We start from the raw sequence: 20368 nt of genomic DNA, 5'->3' as shown, positions 1-20368 counted from the left end.
TTTCCAGCTCTAGACGTTTCCTACTTGAAGGCAGTTCTGTTGGTGTATCTGTGACAGAGCATAACTGCCCTGAAGAATGATCCCGCCTTTTAGAAAACACACCAGCCTTCACTAGATTCACTTCTCTCCAACAGTGCATTTTCCCAGGCATTTCACAAACAGCTGTGTCACCACGACTGTCAGGATGCACAAATACAGAGATACTCTCAACTGGTATTGCCACATACATTACAACATGCAGACAGATCTTGACAGACAGACTCCAATGGGACCTGTTCACTTCTAAATGTCTTGCTAAATAATCAGGCCTGAAGGATGCAGACACCTTTAAGAAAGTCTGTTTAAGCAGTTTTCACCTTGTGAAATAGGAGATACTTTCTGGTAACGAGCAAGATAGTTTCATCATGGCCTTATGCCACTCCTTAGTGGATAGTGAAATAGCTTTGTAGTCATTCTGACATACACACAAATAAAAATAAAGCTAGAAGTTCAACAGGTCAGTCTAGTCTCCATGAGCCCCAGAAAAGGAACAAACACGGTCTGATTTTAGGAGCAATAAAAACAATATCCATCTGTGGAGATCTTCAAGATTTGGCTAAATGAAGCCATGACTGAACTGATTTAGTCCTGGTGGTTACACCACCTCAAGAAGATTGGACTAGAGGTCTCCAGAAGCCCCTTCCAGCAACATTTCTATTGTTTCCTTATTCAACCTGCAGGGTTATTGCACTTTAACTGTCACCTAATCTGATTTATGCTGATGACAGCAGATTGCTGAGCAGCAATGCAGTTACAGATCCACTGTTTTCTGCATCAGGCAAGAGAACAAGACTATAACCTGCAATAAAGCCCCAGAGGCAACTGTAATGTATTTCCTTCCGAGTTTAGGAACCGAGGTCCTGCTCCACAGGGTGCACCACAGGTGAGCTTGAATTTGTAAATTGTGGGTGCTACAAATTAATCCCTGCCCTGGTATCTGCCAGCTGTGCTGGCTTTCATTTGCATGTTTCTCTGAATAATTTGCAAGATAACTAGATACTGAGGAAACATCAGCATTATTGCTCAGGAAATGGAAGTCCTAAAAAAAGAAACAGAACATCCCTCTACTCTCCTGTCACCCATTGCCCTCATTAAATAAGAAATTACTGGTCACTTCAGCCCATGAGATGCAGGGCTCAATTCTGAATTATTGACAGTCCTTGCAATAGGAGAAACTGAAAGCCATACAAAGGAAGAAGAATAACTGAGCTAGATCTGCATTCTCAATGAGCAACAGTACTGCTTGTCATCTTAGGATAAGGAAGGTATGTGATTTTGCAGTTCAGAATTTAGGAATTCAATCCACTTTTAACCTGCAATTTATTCTCATGCCCCAAAAGTACTCCTGCAAATTTGATGGGCGGCTTTTCTCAACCTGAATATTACCAGCACTCATGCAGAAAGCTTCTCTTATTCTATATTCTCCTTCCTATTTCTGGGCACCTTTCTTCTTCAGCCTCACCATTAGAGCTAGGTAGCTTTTCTTCCCAATGAAAGGAATTCTCTACCCCAAAAAACCCCCACAACACCCACTTTTGGAGGCAAGCTGTTCAGACAGGACACACAGTTTCTACTGGGAACAGATGGTGTGGAAGAGATTTCCAAGCAGTAAAAACACATTTTGACATTAAAGGGAAGCATTTAATGTTGGATATCTAGTTTTCTAAATAAAGTTTTCTTTCTACTTCCTTTTGAGATGTCATTTCTCTCCTCTAAAATTCAGGCTTGATTTCTGGGCAGCATTTCAGGCAAATTGAATGAATTATCTTGCCTTGCATTTTGCTGAACAAAACCAGCAGGGCTATCAGTTTTGCTTTGCACAAAATAAAAACATCACTATGCAATCATTGGTACGCACCAGACCTGGAGATCATTAAAACAAGTAATGTTCCAAGAACGGAAAAAATTTCCTGATTTCTGATCCCTCCTATTAAATTTCTAAAGGACTTAAAGAAGGCACTTACCTACTGCTCTTGTCTCATACTCATTAGCGAGTTCCTCAGACTCACCAGCAGCATTTATATCATTCTTCACCTTTGCCATGCTTTTCAGGAGCTTACTGGCCCCGAGGGCTGCCAAAGTGCAACCTCTGGTCTATGGAGATAGAGTTAAGTCATGCAAAGCCCTCTGCGAAGGGAATGTGATATATTCTTTAAAAATTATCCCCCTTTTTTTGCAGCTGCTCAGTTCCCAGTCAAGACTGGCAAATGAAGATCCAGTTCCACAAAACGAATGGTAACCTTCAGCGTACTGCTTTGACAACAACTTTGTGGCCAGTCTGAAAAGGTCTTATGTTTAATAGTTATATATCAGCTTTGCATCTCTGGCTGAAGATTCACAAAAGAGGGTCTGCTCTCTCACGAGCTACACTACCATTTGCACTGTCCACCAGTCTGGAACAGTTGGGTGTACCCAGAACTGCCCAGACTACGTTAGTCTGTTCCATTCAAAACATCTATACGTGCAGGGAAGAAGCACTCTCTTTTGGACACACAGACCAGTGTGCATCCACACGTACAGGGAAGAAGCACTCTGTTTCGGACACGAAGACCAACATGAACAGGAGCATCCATTAGCTTTGCTTGCATTAACCTCACATTTACAGCCTACGAATTATGTATTTGATACAATCATCACTAAATGTACCGTCTAATCAAAACTAGAAATGGATTTCAATCAAATACCTGGGATCAGAACACATCTGTATTGTGGAATGAGTGGGAACTCAGCATCCAAGCTTGAACACAGATGAGAACATACAACTATAGGTAAATGCTAGCTTGGATTGCTGATTCAGATATGACATTAGGAAAGGAAAGTATGAAATCCACACCCAATCACAACATGGGTAATATTAAACCTACTTAACAGAGTCATCTAGCAATTATCTCTTGTGGCTTTGTGTTTGAAGATGGATCCAGAGCCTTTGAAGGCCTACAAACCAAAGACAAGGAACACCATGGTACTGTTTGCAAAGAAGAATAAAGGAGAATTCAACTTACTTGCTCCCAAATGACTTTAGACAACTCTTTCTTGTTCTGAAGAACTGACCAAATAAACAGAGCTTGCAATGGGTGCCTTGTGATAGGACAATCATCCTGAAAAAAAGAGCAACAACTCCTCAGACTAAAGCTCACCAAACTGTTTTTAACTGGAACAAATCCTAGCCTGCCACTCTCCTGTTTTCATATTTTCTTCCTTTTACAGCCAGCCCACCGATCCTCTCTCACAGCTATCTGGCAGTTGTCACACACTAACGTAAGTTAGGTTATATTTTATATTTATATTAAGGCCTTATATTTTCCTGTTTGATGTGGAAGAATCAGCCTCCCTGTTTTTCCTAAAGTTGGCATTAAAGGACATTTGGGTCAAAGTCACATTCTGCTTTAACCCATGCAGTTCAGGTAGCCTCATTCACAGCTTGACTTTGTGTTTAGAGAACACAGATTAACATCCTTGAAAAGGAATACTAACTTTATACCAATATGCCTTTTGTGTTTAAGCAAGACCCTGAACTTCACAAAAACTTAAACGGAGAGGAGTTTCTATACCGCCATCTTCTTTGCATTAGAGCAATTAGCACCTGGGGATGGTAAAGCCATCACGAAATTACTCCTGAGCAACAAAACTTTTAAGAACCACAAGGTTTGATGGAAACTCTCAAAGCTAACCAGCATTTTCAAACCAAGCTTCCCCCGAATGTCACGTGTATTGTATTGCATCTCTGACGTCAACAACTGGTTTCAAAAGTTTCCTATCTGATGCCCGAGCTCCAGTTTTGAAACTCAGATGTGGATCTGATGTTTGGACCTACTGTGCTGTGGTAACTAACAAGACTGGTTCTACGTGACAAAGTCCAGAAGGTGCTTGACACCCTTGCAACAAGCAAGGTTTAAGATACAAGAGCCTGTACCAAAAATAAGAGTCCAAATTCCTCATGCCCAGCTGGCACCTCTGTACCAGACTCTGAATTTATATTGGTATAAATTACAAGCCTAACTAGAGCATTGATTGATCTGATAGAAAATATTTTAACTCAACACCCAAACTCACCCATTTTTCTTGTAGTTAAATGACCCTTACATGCATTTGTAAAATGGGGCAGTATGTTAAATGTAAAACAAGGCTGAGACCGTTAAAGCAAATCCTGCTATACCAGAAACAAAACATATTTTTTGTTTTTTCCTTTCAGGGGATGCACAGTGGAATCAAACTGTTCATCACTTACTGAAAGACGTATCTCCATCTCATCTTTGCTATTTTTGTCATCTCTTTTGAGACCTCTTCGGAAGTCTTCAACCATCTTCCACGCAAATGTGAGTAGTGCATCGTTATAGGAGTTCTTTGCGATCTGCAGGTTCTTGAACACCAGGCTGCTGAAGTTGTTTGTGTACAGCTCTCTAAGGACCTCTGTGGTAAGGAACTTCCTCAGATTCAAGCCATTTTCCAGGAAGAGACGAACAAATTTGGGCCTGTCTTTCACTAGGGCTGTGAACATGACATCCTGCAGGTCAGCAGACTAGGAAGAAATGGAAAAGCAAGTATTAGGGAGCACATGAGAAATGTAAAGCTTACCTAAGGACCTGACACGTGGCTAACTGCCACATTGTCCTTCATGCTGACACATTTTCATCAGAATCAGTTTTTTCTGTATACAATTGCCTTTGTTGGATGGCCTAGAGTATTTCTGGCACGGGCAGATAACCTCTGCAATCAGTGATGTCAGGGCAAGGAGGAACAGACATTCTTACTTATCAACACAAAGGTTGGGGTGCTGAGATAGTGGCTGTCTCAGCCACTTACGATGTCTCTGTTCCCACTGCTCCACTGTCCCATGTCACTGAACTCAGACAGAAGTGGTCTGTACCTCCCAGTTTCGGTCATTGGTGAAGATCTCATCACTGGCCAGGTCCAACTGGTTCCACTCCAGCAGCAGCTTCAGCTGCCCATTCCAGTTATCTCTGTCATGTTCATTGGTGCTGAAAGCTGCAGAGGAGGAACAATCCTCTAGGTAAAAGACCAGAGACAGAAGAGCTTCTTGGCATACTTATTTGTCTCTGCTTTTCACACTCTACCTGAAAAGACTCCTATCTAGTGTCTTTCCCCAGACTTCATGCACATCTTCCTGATTGGGTTTTAGAGGATGCTGGACGGTGAGAAACATATTTATGGTCCAACAAAGAGCACAAACAAGCTGCTAGGAGCATCTCATCAACCAAAATAGGCACAACATTTCTTTCAGGCTCCTCAGTGTCCTGCATCCTGTACACAAAAGAAATTCTGCAGGGTTCCCAATGGGGCCCTACACAAGAAGCATCATGAGAAGCTGTAACGTTCATAGGCTTCCTCCATGCGCAGACAGGAAAATGAGGTCAACCCAGCAACCTTCACTGAGTACCAGTTCTGCTCTGCTGGAGTAGTACAGAGCCCAGGTCTGAATTACTCACGGTAGCTAGTCACTGGGATTTGAAAGAGTTAGGAAGCAGCCCTGCACATTGATCGTTAATTAACTGGATACTTCTCTCCCTGCTGAATGCCGGTCAAACCTCTTAAATCCACATATATACCAAAAGATACTTGATTTTTACATTGCAGGATGCTGAGTAATCCACTTCTGCAGTATAACCAGAAAAGATCCTTTGCTTGGCTTGCTGACTCCCTGTTGTGTCGCACACTTGCGTGCTACTCTCAGACATGCTATCCCAGCATCCCCAACGCTCTGCTAAATGCCTTCCTGATTATCTGGACTGGCTTTCGATCTCACCCACGCTAACAGATCCCATAATGCTGCTGTAGCCTGTCCACACTGCTTCGGATGAAGACAAGCTCCACACTGTGGCAGGAGCTTAACTCTGGAGAGATGGCACTGCTCTAAGTAAGACTGTTCTAGAAAATAAATAGCCATCTTTTTCCATCTATTTAAAAAACCAACCAAACAAAAACAAAACAGAAAAACAATTACTTGCCTTTGTACAGAGCGAAAGAAATGGCATTGCTCACAATTTCATCTCCAGCTTCTTCTATTTTGATAACTGTCAGCAAATGAGGGTTCTCAAGGACTTCTTTGATCTACAAAAAGAAGTCCCATTTCAAAGCAATCTAGGCTGTTTAGTAGATGATCTCCTAGTGCATCTTTAAAAGAAATTTCCCATCACATTGTAGCAAAGCCGCTTCTCATCAGTCCTATTCCCACGTACAGTTAAAATTTAATCAAGTCCGCACAGAAGTAGATAATGAGATTTATTTTAAAGTCACCAAAGATTAATTATTCTCTGAACATACAGCAAATAACTGTGATTCCCCTTTGCAGAACATCATAACCAAAAAGATATAATCTCAGTAATTAGAAACTGCTTATAAAGAAAAAACAGTTTGTGACAGCGCAAGTTTCGACAAATGTCTAGCAGTTTATTAGAGAACAGTTTCTACCTCCTTGTGCTTTGTCAGAAACAGAGATAATTTCTTACATAACCAAGCCTTATAAAGTTACTTTCATTCTAGCACATACAAAACAAATAATCTTAGCCATTCTTGACTGCAGGAGGAGGTACACACCAAGGCAGCTCAGCAGAAGCTGTGAGGAGCGTGGCCAGGTGACCGAACAGGGAAAACTGCCTTCAGCAGCTCCACACTCCCCAGTGCAGAGCTCCTTCTGGAAATCAGAGGCTCATGGTCTGCTCAGAGGGCAGATCTTCCTCTTCAGGTTTGGACGCCACAGTCCCCAGGCTCAAAGTGCGAGTTCAGACTCAGTTTCTGCAGGACTATCCCTGCAAAAGGCCATGCCCTATTCCTGCCCTTTTTCCTGTAAGCTTCTTATTACAGAAGCAGAAAATTGTTGAAGTTGGAAGATAGCTCTGGAGATCTAGTCCAAGCCTGCTGCTCAAAACAGACTCAAGTGGAGCAGGCTGCCCAGTGGAACTTGCAGGTTGTCCCATAGACTCACTCGGCCAAGCTCTGACCAAGAGATTTGACTCAGGCCTTGCCAGAAACAATAGCTGCTTAAACTTCAATACCACAAGCTTTGCTTGGTTTATATCAAAGAAAATACACACAAAAGTTTGAGCATCTGAATTCCTCTCCGGGGCCTGCAAACAACCTGGAATGGTACATTCATTAAAAAACCAACCAACCAACCAAAAACAAAACAAAAAAGTTAAAGGGGGGTCAGAAAGCTGAGAGGAGGGGCCTTAAGAGCACAGGAAGCAATATAACATTTTCCATCCCCCATTATGAACTTTGGCTGAGGTTTGAATACACCATCACTCCCCACTCCCTGCTCCCCACTGTGAGCGTGGGTAGGAGATAATTAACCAAGAGAGAAAAACAGAATCAGACCCCAGGATAAAGCATTGGGCAGTTAATTGAGAAAGTCAATTAGCTCAAGTTAATGGATTGTTCACTGAGCTGAAGTGTTGTTGGAAGTAAGACTTCTGAAAAATAACAGAACATTAAGATTTTTCTGGAGATCCATTTTCTTCTGTTACTATTAAGGAAAGCAGAAGTATATCTAAACCCAGGTCCATCTGAAGGTCAGGTAACCAGAGAGCTAGAACAGTTTCCTGAGACTGGCCCATACAGCCCAAGATAGCAGATGCTCTCCTTAGTTCTCCAGTTTCCCCAGTCTCTGGAAAACAGTCTTGTAATAAACAGTTACATATGGGATCACAATGGTGACTACATCCTCAAGGCTCCACCTCTGGTCAAAGAGGCAGAGAAAAGCAAAAGAAGAATTTGCTGCTGTATGTACAGTCCTGTACCTTCAACGGCATCCCATGTACACAGTACTAGTAAGTCACCGCTTTATTTAGCAACAGTGTCCCCCAATGGAGATGGTGTAGGGATGCTGCTGTGACAAAATATTGACCAAGTAAGCTGCTAGTCCTAAAGGCCCCGCTCCTAGTCCGTAAGGGAAATCTGTGCTGCCTGACATCTTAAGGGATGCAGGAAGACAGACAAAAACTTTTGGAACAAATTAGAGAATCCTGAAGTAGATTTGCAAAAATTTGAAAGTCCATGGGGTAGCAGTGATAACCCTTTGTCCCTGAGGAATACAGCAGGATTTAGCAGTGCGAGGCCCGATATCCCATTTCTCCACCTTCATAAAGCATGCAAGGGAATTGCGACACCAACAGCACATCAGCCAAGAGACACATCCAGCAGGAATTGCAAGCATCCAGGGAGCAGACCATTACAAAACATCTGGCCTTAGCTCTCCTGTGCCCAGACCTAAACCCAGACATATACTGCCTTTCCAAAATAATGCGATTCCCTGCCCCTTTTGTTCCAATCCCTATAAAATAGAAGAGTTTGGAATTTTTCTTTTTTAAATCCTGTTAAACGCACACCTCGGGGATATGTCATGGCAAGGAGCCCTGCCCATCCTATAAGTATCACCAGATAGCCACATCCCTGATTTGGAAGTCACTGGCTGCTCCTGACCTCTTGCTTCCTCTACCCTTCTCCCACTTTCAGCCTCGCTAGCTCCCTGCAGTAGTACGCACTTACCCATTTGATCCAGCTTTCAGTCTCCTCTTCCGAGAGCCTTGAAATGGTGCGAGGCAGATACCTGAGCAAGCTCTCCTTCACACATGAAGAAGCAAGAGTGCCTTCTGCCTCCATCAAGCTAGCGATAACATCAGCAATCCGGCCGGAGCCTTCCACCACAACGCAGGGAATCTTACTCTTGATGGCCACATTGATAGACTAGGAAGCCAAAGAGGGAGAGGTGATCACTTGAAGCATCACTGTGTTGTTAGAGCTTACACTATTCAGTAAGAAGACTTAGAGATTGTAGGTTTGACTTAGGCGAGAAAAACAGAAACCCATGGGCCAGAGCAGTATTTTTATTACTACCCACTGATACCTTACCAGTGATAAATCTTTAAAACAGCATTCATCTAATGACAGAGGGCTGTGAAGAGCCCCACAGAAACTGAGGGACAGAAATCACCATCTGCCAAATTTTAGAGCTGATCAGCAGATCAGGAAAATTGCCAAGTGGAAATGGCGTTCAGGACACATTACAACACTGCCTAGCTAGTCACTGCTGTTTTATGGCACAGCATTGCTCAACTAACACCACAGCTGAGTACAAGGGCTCTGGCTTTACTTCCTGGAGATGAAAGCAGCAGTCTTTTACAGAGAGATCACTTCTGCAGCACCATGAGAACATCAAACTGCAATGTTACTGAATGTCTCCAAGGAGCTACTTATGTGATTTCTCACACAGCAATGTTGTAGATGGCTTATCGGCAAGAAAAAAAAAGGTGTTGAAATAATGATGGAAGGAGCATTAGCCCTCCTGTTGCAAAGTCCGTAACAGCAGACATTTATTTCATTTGGATCACTACCATTGAGAACACAGTCACCAGAATATAAGCTGTCTGCCAGCAAATTGCACAAAAGGAGTCAATGCAAGTAATCATCAACTACTGGAAAGACAGAACTTCTATTAGCTATCTGAAAGGACAGTTTCACGAGAACAAAAAATCAACCGAGTCATCAAAACTGTGAGCACGTTACTCCTGTCCATTGGATAGCAGGTCCATGACAAAAGCAAGATGTTTCTTCTTGCTGGAAACAGCCTAGGAGGTTCCTGGAGTGTGTGGAAGATAACTTCCTGACACAGCTGGTATGCGAGCCACCAAGGGAAGATGCCCCACTGGGCCTGTTGTTTCTGAACAGAGAAGAACTTGTGGGTGATGTGATGGCTGGATGCTGTCTTGGGCACAGCGATCACAAAATGACAGAGTTTTCAATTCCCAGAGAAGGAGGGGGTTCAGCAGAACTGCTACCTTGGACTTCCGGAGGGCAGACTTTGGCCTGTTTAGAAGCTTGGTTGACAGAGTCCCTTGGGAGGCAGTCCTGAAGGGCAAAGGAGTCCAGGAAGGCTGGGCATTCTTCAAGAAGGAAATCTTAAAGGCACAAGAACAGGCCTCCATGTGCCAAAAGACAAGCCAGCGGGGAAGAAGACCAGCCTGGCTGAACAGAGAGCTTTGGCTGGAACTCAGGGAAAAAAGGAGAGTTTGTGATCTTTGGAAGAAGGGGCGGGCAACTCAGGAGGACTACAAGGATGTCGTGAGGTTATGCAGGGAGAAAATTAGAAGGGCCAAAGCCCAACTAGAACTTAATCTGGCTACTGCTGTAGAAGACAATAAAAAATGTTTCTATAAATACATCAGCAACAAAAGGAGGGCTAAGGAGAATCTCCGTCCTTTAGTGGATGTGGGGGGGAAACACAGCGACAAAGGATGAGGAACAGTATGAGGTACTTAATGCCGCCTTTGCCTCAGTCTTTAATAGCCAGACCAGTTGTTCTCTGGGTACCCAGCCCCTGAGCTGGAAGACAGGGACGGGGAGCAGAATGAAGCCCCCATAATCCAAGGGGAAATGGTGAGCGACCTGCTACACCGCTTAGACACACACAAGTCTATGGGGCCGGGTGGGACCCACCCAGGGGTACTGAGGGAGCTGGCGGAGGTGCTCACCAAGCCACTTCCCATCATCTATCAGCAGTCCTGGCTGACCAGGGAGGTCCCAGTTGACTGGAGGTTACCAAATGTGTCCATCTACAAGAAGGGCTGGAAGGAGGATCCGGGGAACTACAGGCCTGTCGGCCTGACCTCGGTGCCAGGGAAGGTTATGGAGCAGATCATCTTGAGTGCCATCACGCAGCATGTACAGGACAACCAGGTGATCAGGCCCCATCAGCACGGGTTTATGAAAGGCAGGTCCTGCTTGACCAACCTGATCTCCTTCTATGACAAGGTGACCTGCTTAGTGGACAAGGGAAAGGCTGTGAGTGTTGGTTACCTAGAGTTTAGTAAAGCCTTTGACACCATTTCCCACAGCATTCTCCTGGAGAAACTGGCTGCTCACAGCTTGGACAGGCGTACGCTTCTCTGGGTAAAAAACCGGCTGGATGGCTGGGCCCAGAGAGTGGTGGTGGTGAATGGAGTTAAATCCAGTTGGTGGCCGGTCACAAGCGGTGTTCCCCAGGGCTCAGTACGGGGGCCAGTTCTGTTTAGTATCTTTATCAGTGATCTGGATGAGGGGATCAAGTGCACCCTCAGTCAGTTTGCAGACGATACCAAGTTGGGTGGGAGTGTTGATCTGCTGAAGGGTAGGAAGGCTCTGCAGAGGGACCTGGACAGGCTGGATCGATGGGCTGGGGCCCATTGTATGAGGTTCAACAAGGCTCAGTCCAAGGTCCTGCACTTGGGTCACAACAACGCCATGCAATGCTACAGGCTTGGGGAAGAGTGGCTGGAAAGCTGCCCAGCAGAGAAGGACCTGGGGGTGTTGGTCAACAGCCAGCCGGTCTAAGCCAGCAATGTGCCCAGGTGGCCAAGAAGGCCAACAGCATCCTGGCTTGTATCAGAAATAGTGTGGCCAGCAGGACTAGGGAAGGGATCGTCCCCCTGTACTCGGCACTGGTGAGGCCACACCATGAATGCTGTGTCCAGGTTTGGGCCCCTCACTACAAGAGAGACATGGAGGGGCTGGAGCGTGTCCAGAGAAGGGCAACGGAGCTGGGGAAGGGTCTGGAGCACAAGGCTGATGGGGAGCGGCTGAGGGACCTGGGGTTGTTCAGCCTGGAGAAAAGGAGGCTGAGGGGAGACCTCCTCGCTCTCTACAACTGCCTGAAAGGAGGGTGTAGAGAGGTGGGTGTTGGTCTCTTCTCCCAAGTAACAAGCCATAGGACAAGAGGAAATGGCTTCCAGTCACACCAGTGGAGGTTTAGATTGGATATTAGGAAAAATTTTTTCACCGAAAGGGTTGTCAAGCATTGCAACAGGCTGCCCAGGGAAGTGGCTGAGTCACCATCCCTGGAGGTATTTAAAAGACGTGTAGATGTGGTGCTTAGGGACATGGTTTAGTGGAGGACATGGCAGTGTTAGGTGAAGGGTTGGAACTTGATGATCTTAAAGGTCTTTTCCAACCTAAACAATTCTATGATTCTTACCAACTAGATCAAAGTGGTTTTCTTAAGAAGGGTCCAGCTAAAGTGCATGTTTTACATCACAGGGAGTTTAAAACAGAAGCTTGAAACAGTTTTGCTTCTCCTCTGTTAAAGCTGATTCCTGTCATCATGCACAAGTCACAGAAGCTGAGAAAGTCTTTCCTGGCCAACACCACTAAGATCAAGGCACGGCAAGGACAGACATCCACAGCATGGAACCTGCTGTGCCATTTTGGGCTGATCAGAAACTCTATTTACTCCTTGAGAAGATGGCTTCACCTACAAATGAGCGAGAAGGCAGACATGAATGTCTCTGTACTAGTAACATCAATAAAAAGCCAAGAGACTGGCATGAACCCTTAATTGAACTATCATCCAGTCACTTTTCAGAGGAACCTCTTGCCAGGAATTATGCATTTGATTTAACAAGGTTTTTATTCATTCTGATTAGATGGCTAGTAAGTCTGTGTTATGTATCATTTCTTAACAGTGGGTTTGAGGTCTACAAAATATACCTGTAATCACAAGGCTGCCCAAGTAACTACACTGCATGGCATATAGAAACAGCTCCTTCAGTGATGGTCAAATCCTCTCTTAAACATTGGTAATTTGGAACTAAAAGGAGAGATGGGCATATTCAGCATGTCACTTTCAGCAAAGCTTTGCTCTAAAACCTGAATGGATGCTTTAGTTTCATCTTAGGACCTCTGATGAACACATTGAGCTCTGTATCTGTATTCACCTACAATCTACCTGTGGGCAAGCTAAAATTAATCATGTGAATGGAACCAAAACACCCAGGAAACATACAGGGAGGCTGGGATAATGATCTGAAATTTCACAGAGTGGTTCAGACTAATTGATTAATGTTAGCAATGAAGTGGTAACAGAGACTGCGCTTTCAGTTCACATTGCTTGTCATCCTGACAGGCAAACCAGTTCGATTAGCCTCAATATTAACAGCATAGCTCTGGTCAGAACAGGTAGTACCAAGATCACCTCTTCAAAAGAGATAATTATAAATATTACCCTGCTTCAATTTTACTGACTCAAACACTGACATACTCCCTTCATTATATCCTACCCTCTTGCAAAACCCAGCCCCTTTCCCAGCTCCTCCTCAAGGTCCTTCAGCCCAGACTACATCAGCTCTTCTTCTTGCTCTTAGTTAGAGCCATCTCGTCCTCACTGTTACTGTTCCCCTCCCACACAGCCTGACTGCACATCCCCTCACTTTGAACTCCCTGGTGCCAGGTCCCTTTGCTCCCTTCGTCCCACCCTCCTTGCTCAGGCCACTCACAGAATCACAGAATCGTATAGGTTGGAAAAGACCTTTAAGATCATCAAGTCCAACCGTAAACCTAACACTGCCAAGCCCACCACTACACCATGTCCCTAAGCACCTCATCCAAACATCTTTTAAATACCTCCAGGGATGGGGACTCAACCACTCCTCTGGGCAGCCTGTTCCAATGCTCGATAACCCTTTCAGTGAAGTAAAATTTCCTAATATCCAGTCTAAACCTCCCCTGGTGCAACTTGAGGCCATTTCCTCTTGTCCTATCACTTGTTACTTGGGAGAAGAGACAGACCCCCACCTCTCTACAACCTCCTTTCAGGCAGTTGTAGAGAGCGAGAAGGTCTCCCCTCAGCCTCCTTTTCTCCAGGCTGAACAACCCCAGGTCCCTCAGCCGCTCCCCATCAGCCTTGTGCTCCAGACCCTTCCCCAGCTCCGTTGCCCTTCTCTGGACATGCTCCAGCCCCTCCATGTCTCTCTTGTAGTGAGGGGCCCAACACTGGACACAGCATTCGAGGTGCGGCCTCACCAGTGCCGAGTACACTTCACTTGCCCTAGGATCGTGTCCCTAGGGCACGATCCCTTCCCTAGTCCTGCTGGCCACACTATTTTTGATACAAGCCAGGATGACATTGGCTTTCTTGGCCACCTGGGCACACTGCTGGCTCATATTCAGGCAGCTGTCAACCTACACCCCCAGGTCCTTTTCTGCCAGGCAGCTTTCCAGCCACTCTTCACTCATTGTCACTCTTGCAAGGTGAAGGGGGAAGTAACAATTCTGTTATTTAACACTGAGACAGATCTAGAAGTCATCTCTTTTTTCCCCTTCCCCAAGTATTACTTAGACATCCTGTTTCAATAAATTTCTTTCTGCCTCCTCTGCTCTCCGTTCTGTTCATCCTCTTCTTACCTGTCATCTATTTGAAGATGATGCCTGCTCCCTCCCCTTCTAGGGGTCAGAGTCAGCAGAACCCTCCTGCCTTGCTCAGCTGTCTAGATTTAAATTAGGTGCAGCCCACAGTTCTCAGGGGCAGCCATCGCAAGTCAATTCAAGCAAGTGCTGAGCTGGAGTATCTCCAGCTCAAGCTGATCTGTATATTACAAGAAAGCACTGATCTCCACTGAGCATGGGCAAGCCAAGTATTCCCAAACCAAAGTTTAGGCAAATTTGTATAAAAAATATCAAGAGCTACGTGGTTGACAAAGGCTTTTCTGATTGCTGCTCAAATAAACACAAGAAATAAACATTTTCATGCCGGATTTGTTATGGAAGAACTGAGACAACTGAACCGTCCCAGCCAAAAGTTTTCCAGGATGTCAGCCTGAGGTAGAAATTGTACACAGAAAATTTTAACTGAAACAAACTTCATAGGCTTAAATGCAATTGCAAGCAAGGTCTTTCTATAGCAAGTGCTGGGCAAGCTTCAGTAAATAATGACTGTCTACTTTATCATGCTGCTTGTGAAGTAATGTCTTTAATATTAGAGCAATATCCCTACTGTTGCTCCTGGAAATAAGTAAAAGAAATAAACTTACTTTTAAAGTCTCTTTCCCTCCACCTTGGGCAAAACACACAATTGGAATCTTCCCACCATAATTAGATTCTGTGAAACATGCCAAAAGAAAAAGGGAAAAAGATTCAGCCCATTAATGCAGTTTGAACAACTTATTTTTCCTGAGTACAATGAAGAATTTCCAAGCAGTTCATGCAGACACTCCGATATTAGTTTACTGTTGATTTTGCCAAATCTATTAACAGCCTTTCCTGTTTTTAATGAAAACTCAGTTTTGGCTAACATTCTGCATAGCTGGCTTCAGACACCATTCTCCAACAGAGGCTTTTTTCCTCCTAACAATCATAATATTTACTAGCTCCGAAGTCCCCAAAACACATGATTTTATTGTATTTACCTACTGCTTTGACCATTTTGAGCCTAGGTGCAAGGTTCTTATCACAAGTTGAAGATTCAAAGCCTCTGACTTCACAATTTCAACTGTAAAGAAAAGCTAAGAATCCCATAACTCTAGGAGCTAGTGTTTAAGAGACATAAGAGACATACCAACTTTCATAATGATAATGGGTGCTTCGTCATGACTAACAGCAAGTATGCTTCAGCTGAGGTACACAGTAAAAAACATACAAAACAAAACAAACTTTAACTAAGAATTTCCTGACAAGGCTCTTTATTTCCTTCCATTTTGGCAAAGAAGGGGCTGAAAGGGAAATTTTTTAGGAGCAGGTTGCAGATGGATCAATCACCCTCAAAAATGAGTATTTTGGAAAAAGCCTAATTTCAGCTCCTGTGTAGCTGTGCTTCAGCTACCTGGAATTCAGTGCCAGGTGGGAAATATGTAGGTGGGTCACCTTCCAACAGATAGCTCAGCGGGAAGGGAGGGAAGGGCTGTATGGCTGAAACGGATCATTTGCTGTGTCCCACAAAGGACTATTGTCACGCACAGAAAGGAGGATCAGGGGAGGGGTATTGCTTTGAAGAAGCCTGGTTGTTCCTGACAGTGCTCAAGATGCAACGCAATTAACACATCCCTTCCAGCTCAGCATCCAGGGGATGCTACTACTACTCTTTTGTTCCCAGAAAATCACTGTGCATCAGCCCCAAAGCACGCAAGGACTAAGGAGAAGGAGGTCTGCAACCCGACGCCCACACCTACCTGGGATAACCAGCTCTGAAATGTACTTTTCTAACTGAGTTCGTACTTTTGCCTCTATCGTCGGGTGCCCATGGGTGCCGTTATCAACCAGTAAGAGATGGGTGTGATTATTATCCAGGCAATACAGGGGGTCTCTCTTGAGATCATCCATTATGTAGTGGGCCAAGTAGTACCCCTAGAAGCACAAGCACAGCGTTTAACAGAGATCCAAGCGCAGAGCATGCGCAAGCCTTCAAGGACAAGCCAGTGACCGCGGAACCCCTAGCCACCAACTACTCCCTGTTAGTTAGGAGTCTGGATTTCCTGACCCCAGACACTGCTCACTGACAGTCCCAACAGCAGCAGAAGACAGTGAGAGAAACCCCATACAACAGCACAGCATATATTGCAGAGAGAGTTTTTCTTTACAAGAGCGGCCTGATTGGTGATGATCCTCTTGTAACTTCACCTCAGCCAATGGAACAGTGGAAGTTATTTGCAACAGTTTAGTCCTTTCAGAGAGCCTGCTAAGTAATGCATGCTTCCTTTAGCCACTAGAAACATGAAATCTGTGGCAAATTTACTTTCAACACCTCATGGAATCACAGAATTTTTTAGGTTGGAAGGAACCTCTTGAGATCAAACCCTCAAACAACCTTAGAGCCTTCAGTTCAACCCTCAAACCTCCTTAGAGCCCTCAGTAAACTAAACTGCTTCTCTTTATCTAGCAGGATGGTTTTTAGACATGTTCTATAACATCTAATGGACAAAAGACAAGGGTATCTGACAGATAGGACAATAGTATTGATGGGCAAAATCCTTAACAGCAGCAGCAGGTACAACATGTCTTAGCTCATGGGAATCCCCACAACGGGCTACTACGTAGGGATTTTGCAGCAGCTAGAATAACCATGGAAGATGATATTCCCTAATATTCTGCCAGATATGAAATTAGAGCAGCTGAACTTCCACACAGACACGCTAAGCCCACAGCTGAAAACACATGCTGTTCCCCCCACCAGGCCTGACAGGTGCAACCATCTCAAACATGAGGAGACTCTAGTTTCCTCCTGTTCTGGGAAGAGCACCTGATGTTTCATCTCACTGCTACATACATTGAGGAAAAGCTGGTCCCAAGCTGAATCTTTTAGGACACAGTAAATCAGGCTAAGTAGACAGACGTGCTTCTACGTTAACATTGCACTGGAAAGCATTCTGCTGAGCTCTGCTTTACCAGAACATACAAGCAGAGCTTCACTGACCGCTCAAGTCAGTCATCACATGGCTGATAACATCAGCCTAGCACGGATACTGTTATTGCTGAGAGCAGCGGTCAGTCAGGGACACAATCTATGTAACTGACAGCCAAGCCTCCTCTTCGTTTCCCCACCAACCCGTACGCATTTCTTACGTCATTATCACCACTGCGAATCAGACTTTCTCGGTTGGAAATCATGCCCCAGGCTGCTATGCCAATAGCCACCACGTTCTCCTCTGAGCTCCGACTGATGGTGTTGTCTCTGACCACTTCCCCAATGTACTTCATCAGCCCGTAATGTGTGCCTCCTGTGAAAATCCAGGCCCCTGGGGACAACATGCAATAACCTGGGAGACTGTAGTGGAATACCCACCCTCTTAATGCATTACCTTTAAGGTACAACAACCCAATCCCCTCTCAAGACCTTACCTCAGAAGAGGCATTTATTCTTCAATTAAACACAAACGATATGCTACTGAACTTACCTTATGTTATCATGGGCATCCTGATGGCTAGCTCTCAACCCTGTTACTTCCAAACTGTTAGGTCACATTTGCCCCAAGTGCACCAGCTGAGCAGAAACAAACCGAATGCTCTGCTTCCCTGCTGACCCTTTCAGCTGCTACCTCTCCAACAGCATTATGCAGCAATAAAATAATACAGACACATATGCGGGTCTTTACCTTTGGACTGGGCAATGTAGATCAGCCTGCTGAATATCTTGCGCATCCGGGGCTTGAGTGCAAAGTTCTTTGCACCCCCAGTGACAGAGATGACAAGGTTAGGGGTTTTCAGGTGCCAGTGCTGGGTCATGAGATCATAGAGCGTTTCAGAGTCTGTGTCGCACGACAAACGGATGTACTTGGGTGAGAGAAAAGAGGAGAAACAAATAAGCAAGAGATAAACAGTGATAGCTGGGAACGGACCAGGAATTGCCTTTTATTCTCTGATGTATACTCTTATTTCAACAACCGGTAGACAAAGGGTAAAGTGGTGATGAACCAGAGCTCAAGTCTTTGTTTCTTCTCTAAAGCATCTTTATCCTTCCCTTACAACCACACACCCATAACTAGGACTTGCAAGGTGATCTCCTCTCTTGACAGACCAGTGCTCAGGTCTGGAGATAAGGCACAGTCCTACTGCGGATAAGGCACAGTCTTACTGCGAGCAGAACAAAAGTGCTAGTGTCAGACCAGCAGCATAGTGAAGACCATAACTGCTGGCCCTACGATCTCCCAGCTCCACCATTTCCAGGTTCAGCCCAAAACTGTAACCTGCACCTCCAGCACCCTGGTCAGTGGGGTCAGGGGGTAGCGCAGGGCTCAGGTTGCACTACTGCAAGGTTGCACCTACATCTTTAATTTGGCAGAAGCTAAACTGTGTAGCCCTGGAAATATGTTTTTTGCCATTACTAGTAAAAGTCCACAGGCTTTGTACTGAACTGAGAGTGCAGACTCTCCGGATCTCTTTGGCCTGAGCTGAGTATAGTTGTAAGAGCAGTTGCCCAGGAGTGTAATAACTATTGTCTACATTTGACTTGCTTTAGGCTATAACAGTAACAAATAGTTATTCTGTGGGGATTTAACAATTTATGATCAGAATAAAAGGTGGCATGGAAGAATGCAGACACCAAATAACAGAGGTCCCAGTCTGTAAAAACGAATCACAATGGCCAATAATGGTCATTATTTGAGTGCAACCTTGTGAATCGGGTACAACTATTTTTAGAAATACCAAATACAACCAAAAGAACTGTATAATTCAGAACCACTGCAAAGAAAGAGCACAAGCAGAATGTCTTGAGAGAAATCTATAGAAAGAACTCCAAGCACACCAGGACCAAGGAGGTGTGATCAGTGATCAGTGATCACACCTGTGATCAGTACTGAAAGTGTCCCTTCAAAGACCTCAGGAGTCAGCATAAAGCCTCCAAACCCTTCCACTAAAGGCAGGCAAGAGCCCTGGCCTTGGCATTCAGAGGAACATTAGAAGGATGAACACAACACCGAGGAAGTTTACAGTATAACAATTTTAACTGTAATGAAGCTATTTATAGCTTGGATTATGGATTAGTGGTAGCATTGTTATAAGTGAACTACTAATAATTATAGACTTATTATGATTACACTATTAAAGCCTTAATTTGACTAGCTACAAATGCCAGGGTCCATGAGCATGGTGTCCCTATCATAACATATACTCCTAACAGCATTTTAAGTTAACACATCACAACTTTATCAAACTTGTAGTAAAGCTTTAACACTGTACGAGGATGCCATAAAGCACACTAGACAGATAAACTTGCTTCAGCTGGACCTACCACCTCTCCATTTACGCAAAAGGCTCTCCGGCTTTTTTGCTATGCTATTTAAGAGCCCCTTTGCAATGTCATCATTGTTAGTTGTTTAGTGTGATGGACTTTTGGAAGACAGTCATGGCTATACAACCCATGCCAAGGGATGAAAAGGAGTAACTTGGACCTGAATCATAGTGGATTTTGTATAGATTGCCCAGTATTTGCAGGAGAGCAAAACCGAGGGATTAGTTTGAAGAAGAAATATCCCATCTTGAGAGGCATTTAACCTGAACTGAAGAACATATTCACCTGTTCCAGGACGGTTCCCAGGAGCAGTCATTGCATTTGGCTCAGAACAGCACATGACAGAGGAAGCCTAGCAGGCTCCAGTGGCTACACAGGAGAGCTAAGGGACTCCCAGCTTCTGCTCTCAGAAGCATCAGCCACATGCAGCCTTGGGTGTTTTTCAGGAGAGGGTCCCCCACAGGAGAAGGGAGCCTGCCAGAAACATTAACTGCTCCACACAGCTGGTAAGCCATCCCCACAGCAAATCTTGTTAGCTCTGTAGTTAGAAGGCATTTCTCCTTAAACCCTACTGATAACAAAGTACTTTGAATCTGTATGACTACCTTTGTTCCATCAACAGTTAAGGTTCCCAGTTGAATGACTTGTTTTAATCTCTACAAGTCGTTTTCATTTCTACAAGTCATTTTCATCTATATAAAGCAAGTATCAAAAAAAAGATGCTGAAGCTGACTTGCCCGTACAGCTTATCTCGCTCTCTCATACATCATCAGGGTGTATAATTGCAAACACACTTCAGTTACACCTAAGTTTTAGTCAATGTACCACCAACTATACATCTGG

The 20368-nt window shown here is 44.5% G+C and overlaps 1 protein-coding gene across 12 annotated transcripts in view; it reads right to left on the bottom strand.

Moving 5' to 3' along the window:
* The window catches only part of TRPM8 (transient receptor potential cation channel subfamily M member 8), a 55705-nt gene that overhangs the window by 22692 nt on the left and 12645 nt on the right, over positions 1–20368 (bottom strand). For 9 of the 12 annotated variants that reach the window (XM_072874672.1, XM_072874674.1, XM_072874673.1 and 6 more), the window contains 10 exons: positions 17889–18066; positions 17359–17531; positions 15969–16143; positions 14835–14902; positions 8545–8742; positions 6006–6108; positions 4907–5025; positions 4268–4558; positions 3042–3137; positions 2004–2133 (listed from right to left, as the gene is read on the bottom strand). In XM_072874672.1, the coding sequence (XP_072730773.1) occupies positions 2004–2133; positions 3042–3137; positions 4268–4558; positions 4907–5025; positions 6006–6108; positions 8545–8742; positions 14835–14902; positions 15969–16143; positions 17359–17531; positions 17889–18066 (1531 nt within the window). Of the gene's footprint in view, positions 1–2003; positions 2134–3041; positions 3138–4267; positions 4559–4790; positions 5026–6005; positions 6109–6423; positions 7136–8544; positions 8743–8907; positions 9012–14834; positions 14903–15968; positions 16144–17358; positions 17532–17888; positions 18067–20368 lie in introns of those variants that run through there. The other 3 variants (XM_072874682.1, XM_072874684.1, XM_072874683.1) reach the window with 3 other exon arrangements.

Source organism: Ciconia boyciana, chromosome 10 (genome assembly GCF_034638445.1).
Source record: "Ciconia boyciana chromosome 10, ASM3463844v1, whole genome shotgun sequence".
Lineage (NCBI taxonomy): Eukaryota > Metazoa > Chordata > Aves > Ciconiiformes > Ciconiidae > Ciconia > Ciconia boyciana.
The sequence above is the reverse complement of the archived record's forward strand: the minus strand, read 5'-3'. Positions and strand labels throughout refer to the sequence as shown.